At 47.4% G+C, this 6,481-nt stretch overlaps 1 protein-coding gene across 2 annotated transcripts; it reads right to left on the bottom strand.

Annotated features, from left to right (window-relative positions):
- Positions 1-631: 631 nt before the first annotated feature.
- On the bottom strand, positions 632-6,481 carry SMAP2 (small ArfGAP2). Of its 2 annotated transcripts, none has more exons than XM_009890594.1 (9): positions 6,344-6,471; positions 5,675-5,760; positions 4,735-4,813; positions 4,287-4,373; positions 3,734-3,815; positions 3,122-3,222; positions 2,842-3,007; positions 2,265-2,587; positions 632-1,769 (listed from the first exon to the last, which is right to left on the bottom strand). In XM_009890594.1, the coding sequence occupies exons 2-9, from the start codon at positions 5,755-5,757 to the stop codon at positions 1,644-1,646; spliced, it is 1,047 nt and encodes a 348-aa protein (XP_009888896.1). In that variant the 5' UTR covers positions 5,758-5,760; positions 6,344-6,471; the 3' UTR covers positions 632-1,643. The 2 variants fall into 2 exon arrangements, with proteins under 2 accessions (XP_009888896.1, XP_009888898.1); XM_009890596.1 differs by having other exon boundaries at positions 1,280-1,769; positions 2,265-2,584; positions 6,344-6,481.

The following is a 6,481-nucleotide window of genomic DNA, read 5'->3' as shown; positions in this document are numbered from 1 at the left end:
GGGAAAGAGGAAGAAACCCTCTCCTTTCTGAAAAGAGCAGGTTTTGACTTGAGGAAAGAAATACCATAATTAATATGCAAGCAGAGTACCATCAGCTCGGGGCTCACACAATTAGCTGAGCTCTCCCCTGCAGCTGCACACAGCCACCCACCCACCCGCCGAAGGAAAACTGGCCTTTGTGTCTGCTTTCAGGTGACTCCAAAATGCCGCCAGCCTTTCACATCCTCACCGTTACCACTTTTCGTCAAAGCTTAAGATTTACCTTGGTCAGGTTTAGTTGAACATTAGTGTAAAGCTGCAGTCCTGAGAATTTAAGTTCTCCCTGCAGCCACCGCTGCGGGCATGCTGCGATTACCCCCGCCCCCGAGCTGGGAGCCTCTCTTGTATATAAAAGTGTCAACTGACCCGATTCTGCCTCTGCTGAGGCTGGTTCTTTGCATGCTGATGGTCCTTGGCTTTCAGGCAAACACCGGTCGCGCCTGACGTTTGGGACACAGCCCTGCTACAAAGCAGATGGAGTTAGTCCGATTTGCACAAAAGGCTCCAAATCCCCACACACCTGAAGTGAACAACTCACAGCCGTCGTTAACACAATCTGTTACGCTGTTTAAAAACAAGATAAGTCAGTTGAGGTTTCACTGCAATATTTTATTTGGGAATTTACATATACACAGGATAAAGTAGACCACAGAAGTCTGACTTCTCGCTCACGCTGATGAGTTTAAGCAGTTGTGTTCTACTGAAGATGAGAAAAGAAAATCTGACCCACCCCACTTTCTATGCCTAGATTAAAATGTCAAAAGCTAGCCAGGAAAGGGTACCAGGGTTACACAGGAACAACAACAACAAAAAAAAAATATGAAAAAAGTATAAATTAGGATGTCATAGTAATTTTAAAAGTGTAAGAAAACTTGCAGTGGGCTCTCAGCCCTTGATAAGTTAACTCTCAGTTAGATTGTTAAAAGTTAAATACATCAATACCACATATTAGACAGAAAAGCCACTCTGAAGTGCAAGTTTCACATTCCAAACAGCTTGCCCCCACACTGCGCGAGAATCCTGCTTGCTCACGGGGGGAGGGAGAGGGGTCTTCAAAATGACTTTGGTTCCAATGAGGGTTGGCGAGCCAAGCACAGCAAGGCCTCAGCTCCGGAGAACTCCACTCGAGGGAAGAGGTAGCAAGGCTTGCTTGCCCCTGGGCTTGGGTTAAAATCCAGTTCCTCAGCACCAAACACGGTTTCCGCCCCTCTGCTAACCAAAACCCCTACTAATACTAGACTTTAAGTGATTCTTAGAAGGCCTGACATTACAAGCCTGTACTAAGTACAGATTTCCCAAGTTCCTCAGTCACACCTCTGCTAAGATACCCAGCAGGACATTAAGTGCTACCCAGAAGCATTAGTGGAGGTTTGTGCAAGGAGGGGATCCACCCCAGAAGTGTGCATTGACTGTGCTAAATACAGGGGAGCTCATGTTCTGGTCACTGAGGTTTCACCGTGTCTGACAGTGACAAGGCAGAGATGGGTCTCAGTTATGGAAAGAGGTTCAGGCTGAGCCGCCAGCCAGAAAGAAAAACCCTGAATGTCTCATGGAGCAGTTTTGAAGAACAGAACAGAAGGCAAAAATGGTCACAACGCAAGGGATCATTTCCACATCTGAGTGCTGAGGGATTGATTGCTTCCCTGGGCACCTCCTCCACCCATTGACTGTCCATATCCCATCACGCCATTAGCTCCATAGAAGTTCATCCCAGCCATCTGCTGGGTCATCTGCAAAGGGGAGAGGAGAGAAGTCAAGGAGACCGCCAGCCCACAGCAGTCAAAGGTAAGCTCCTGCTCCCCAACATAGTACAGACTTCAGCTAGTTCTCTTAAAGAGTTACAGCGAACAGAAGTCACTGGCTTCTCAGGTGCACGCCCACCGAGCAAGCTGAGGGAGTTTTTGTTTTAGCTGATGTTGCACTGATTTTTGCTCTCCAAACACAGACTCATAGAATGGTTTAGGTTGGAAGGGACCTTGAAGATCATCAAGTTCCAACCCCTCTGCCTTTGGCTGGGACACCTCCCCCTAGAATGGAGGTGGAGACCTCTGAACAAGTTATGCCTTTGCGATCCCTCAGTTCACCTGCAGTAACAGCAGACCTCACCCAACCCCAGGAGCCAGGCTACAAAACCACTCGAGTCTTCAGGTAACAGGCTAGATTTGATTGCATGTGCCTCCCCTGCCCTCCATCCACCCTTGCGTCGGCAGAAGATCACACCTCACCTGAGCAATGTTCCACTGAAGCTGCTGCGCTGGCTGCACACCATAGACGGGTTGGGGAACTGCTGCCATGCCGGCTACGTAGCCAGCCTGCTGCGCAGCCATCATCCCGTTGGGGACACCAATGACAGCTGCCTGCACGTTACCCACGTATCCAGCTGGTATGGCCATGGGAGTCACCATCCCGGCAGCTCCAGGCTGGGCCATCATGCCCACCGACGGTGCCATCATGCCTCCCATCATGCTGCTGGAGGGGGCTACTCCTGGAAAGCTAGTGTATGCCGCTGCAGGATATGCCATCTGAGCTGGGGCCATGAACATTGCTCCTAGAGAAAGGCAGAGAAGCGATGAAGGGAGAACTGCTGCATTCGTTATCGGGGTTGAAGTGTCGACCTTCAAATCGGAGACTATCACAACACTCACTTGGCCATGACATCCAGACTAAGCTGCTCATTACGCTACTCACCACTTCTCAAGGACCACCTACACTCCCACACCTTTGCTTGTCAGCTGTTGGGACACCCCTCCCACTCTGAACTGGGGTACTGCCGTTCACCAGCTCTATTCTGAGCTCTGTTACCTTGCGCAGGCAGCTGAGGTGTTTGAGAGCCGTACAAGGAGAGGATGGAGTCTTTAGAGAGCTGCTTCTTCCCTGCTTCCTCCCCTTTGCCTCCCGGCTCAGGGAAGAGATTCAGGTTTTCGGGAACAGAACCAGCGCTTCCAGACGTTGGCATAGAGCCAGTGACCTGAGACAGAGACAGCACAAGTGCCAGAGCTGCCTTCAGCACCAGGGGAAGACACACATCACCCCATTCAAGCATCTAACGAGGCTTCGTCAAGCACCGATGTTCCCTACTTACCTTCCTGGAGTCAGAGTTTGATCCCACCGCTGCGAAAAGGTCGAGATCCTTCTCTAAGCTGCTAGGCCTGCCGTTTGTAACGGTGGTTGTCACAGGAGCATCTGGGAGAGACAAAGCTGCATGAACATCCATCGCAGATGGCCTCAGGCTGAGGGGCAGCCTCCTTGCCAATTAAGCAGTTTGCACATATGCCACCCAACCCGGTGACCTGACCTGTAACCTACTTTAGCCAACGCATATTGCCAGCTCTTCGCTCGTCCTTCTGGTGCTGAGAAGGAACTGGCTAAGGACCGAGGAAGTGCACCGCACCGTATCTGTCCTATTAACCTCAGAGCAGCCAGGAGCCGCATGGTGTCTGCGGACCACTACAGCTGCTCCGGGAACACTACAGGCACCACCACTGCACCAGCACAAAGGAAAACGTAAGGAAAGCTGTTTCTGCTGCAGTGCCGAGCGCTGTGCTCGAGTTGCTTAAGCAAACCGCTAATACTCCTACCAGCTATTGTTCACCTGACATGGAAAGTACGTACTAAAAGCTCATCAGATTCACAAGATCAAAGACCGTGTACAGGGTCACTGTAACAAGCGCAATAAGGCTGGAAAGGCTCTTACCAAGCCCTAGCAAGTCCATTACTGGTTCAGTAGATTTAGGAGAACTTTTTCTAGACTGCTGCGTTTCTTCTTTCTTTTGAGGCTAGGGAAAAAGAACACCAGAAGTCTTGTTCAAATTTTGGTTTTACTCTGATACATTAGAGGCTTTAATGAGGCATTAACCCTTAAAATCCTTTTTTTCCAGCGGGCATAAGTGCTTCCAAAGTGAACAGAATTTCAAGGTGAGTATTACATAGTTGTTTTATTGTCCCATTATGTTGGAACCCACTGCCAAATATAAGCATGCTCTAAACTAGGAAAAAAGTAACTGCTCAAGCTGGAAAGCTAAGCAGGGAGTAGCTGGATTCCAATCTGCTCCGCATTGCAAGGCAGAACACGTCTGCTTAGTATCTGGATAGGCAGTGGAAAACAAGCTACTACCATTACTGCGACTCAACGCATCCACTGCTATGACTGAGGCCAGAAAAAATGCTTCCATATCAAGCTGGATTACCTCTGTTCTGCTTGAGAGAAGTTTTTACAATTGATCCATGACCGTGCCTTTTGGTCTTACCATTTTCACCTTCTCAAAGATGATAGGTTCCAGTTTTCTTTCTGATACTGGCTCATTACTCTTTTTCCATTTGTCATCCTTTTCTTTCTGTAAGGAAAAAAATACACTGACATGAGGGTCAAAACTCATGTCATCGTACCAAGAGAAAATTCATAGAGCTTTACATAATGCTGTAATTAATCTAAAAAGCCTCAAAGATACAGCTAAAGACCAATACTCAGAGCTAGGCCTGCACTGAGCAAGGAGTTGGACAAGATGCCTTCAAAGGTCCCCCCAATTTAAATTCTTTCTACGGCATGACTGAATGCAACCAGCCTCGGAGAAGAGATTAGTCACTAATACAGGAAACATTTAAACTGCCTATTTTCATAGTCACTGCTTATGAGTAAGACAGACACTTATACCTTAACATGTATTCAAGCTTCTGTAGAAGTGATTAGAGACTAACCCTAAATGCATTGATGTCAATACTTCGGTCCATGTATTTCTTCTTCTCATATTTATCCCGAATGAAGCTCTCCACAGCTCTGCAAGCAGCTTGTTAAAGACAAACGGTTCAAGAATAGAAGACTTACGTAGCATTATTTGACATGCGGATACAAGGTACAGACTGTAACTAAACTAACGACTGTTTAAAGAGCATTTCCAGCAGTAACTTTCTTAAAATAATATAGTATTGGATCCAACTACTTTAGCTACTCAATTTTTGCCCTTAGGTTATTCCAAGCATGACGGTGCTATAAAAGGCACATTAAATCAGGGCTTAAATTCCTAGGGTATTTTCTTCACTGATGTATATTTACTTCAACCATCACTTAAGAGCATACGTGTCATTAGCACAAATCACACAACAGTCAGAGAAATGGATCCTGTGCATACAAAAACACCTCAGCCACCAGCTTAAGACAAAAATGATGGTAGAGGTGCTCCTGTGTTTCCTTAGGTTTATGTCACTATACTCCTGTTGCACTCGGCCATCTAGAAACCCTCCTGTAGGGTAAAAGTTACAGCTTAGTTTTTCAGAAGTGTTAAACCTTTTTATCTGTCTCCACTGAGAATTCTAAATGCTCTGCACTTTTCAAAGTCAACCCTCCTATTTGCCACAGACTCTAAAGTGCATCTCACGCAATAGCTTCAGGTTGTAACATTGGCGTTCCAGTTCTCCACCCTTACAGCTCAGAAGCAATCCTTTTAGCTCTCTTCTGCTTCGTTCTGTAAGCAAGCAGCCTGGGGGTGAAGTAATGCTTGGAGGGTGCCTAGCTAGGAACTCATTCGCACAGCTGATGCCCAGGCACATGAAGTTAAACCTCCTATGCAAGGAGTGCAGCTACAAAGCGACAAGATGAAAAGCCTCCACGTTTCCCCAGCAGCAAAGGAAGAAAGGATGCTGATCTGTTTGAGGTCGCCTGAAGTTCTCTGGCAGGTAGGCTTCATAAAGACGATTTGCTTTTCCATTTCCCATCTCTTGCATGCACTGCAATTCAAAAGAATTCTTGAACCATTTGTTTCGCAGACATTAAAGCTCTCACACATACTAACATGCCAGGCTGCCAAGCAAAAGCCCAGCTGTGTGAACTAGAAGGCATGTGTAGACTTTTGAAGTCTGTTCTGTACCTGAAAGCCACTCCTCAGGCTGTTGGTGCAAGCCTACTAGCTGGGAATCCCTGATGCAGTTGCTATGATCCCCCCCTCATACAATTACCCAATCCCGAGCACCACAGCACGCTATGTATTCAAAGACAAGACAAATATCACACTGGCAGCCCAAGGTCACTCTGGAAGTCCAGGACTGGTCTTCTGGGAACCTCAAGGAGAAGAGGTGGGCAGCAGCTCCAGACAACAGCCGCCTGTGGCAGTTTACAGAAGCTGGCGGTGTTTGTCTTTACCCTCTGATGTTTGCTGAGCCTGAAATCATGATGTTTTCCCTTCCAGTCTAACCTAGCTTGATATGTTCTTCCTGCTTTGCTTCCCACATCTTTGGCTGCTGAGGCTTTGTTTATTTCCCAGCTTACCAAGCCCCGCTAACAGAACAGCACCGTTCGGGTTTCACTCATTACCTGTATCTGTTCTTGTGTCCACTGGTCGAGATTGACAGATTTTACCCTGGATATGTGAACTCCTAGGTTCCTGTGGATCCCAGCACAACGAATGCAGATGAATACACCGATATTCCAGGATGCCCATCGTGGCCCTGC

Source organism: Charadrius vociferus, unplaced genomic scaffold (genome assembly GCF_000708025.1).
Source record: "Charadrius vociferus isolate BGI_N301 unplaced genomic scaffold, ASM70802v2 scaffold1578, whole genome shotgun sequence".
NCBI classification, from domain to species: Eukaryota; Metazoa; Chordata; class Aves; order Charadriiformes; family Charadriidae; genus Charadrius; species Charadrius vociferus.
Note: the sequence above shows the minus strand (reverse complement) of the source record. Positions and strands in the feature narration are given on the sequence as shown.

Bases quoted from the DNA above. Each gene is read 5' to 3' on its own strand.
- SMAP2 (XM_009890594.1), bottom strand. From the start codon at position 5,757: ATGCAAGAGATGGGAAATGGAAAAGCAAATCGTCTTTATGAAGCCTAC. The intron at 4,814-5,674 runs GCATCCTTTCTT...AGCTGCTTGCAG, and splicing joins AGGCGACCTCAAACAGATCA to AGCTGTGGAGAGCTTCATTC. The intron at 3,223-3,733 runs GTAAGAGCCTTT...TGTCTCTCCCAG, and splicing joins AATGGACTTGCTAGGGCTTG to ATGCTCCTGTGACAACCACC.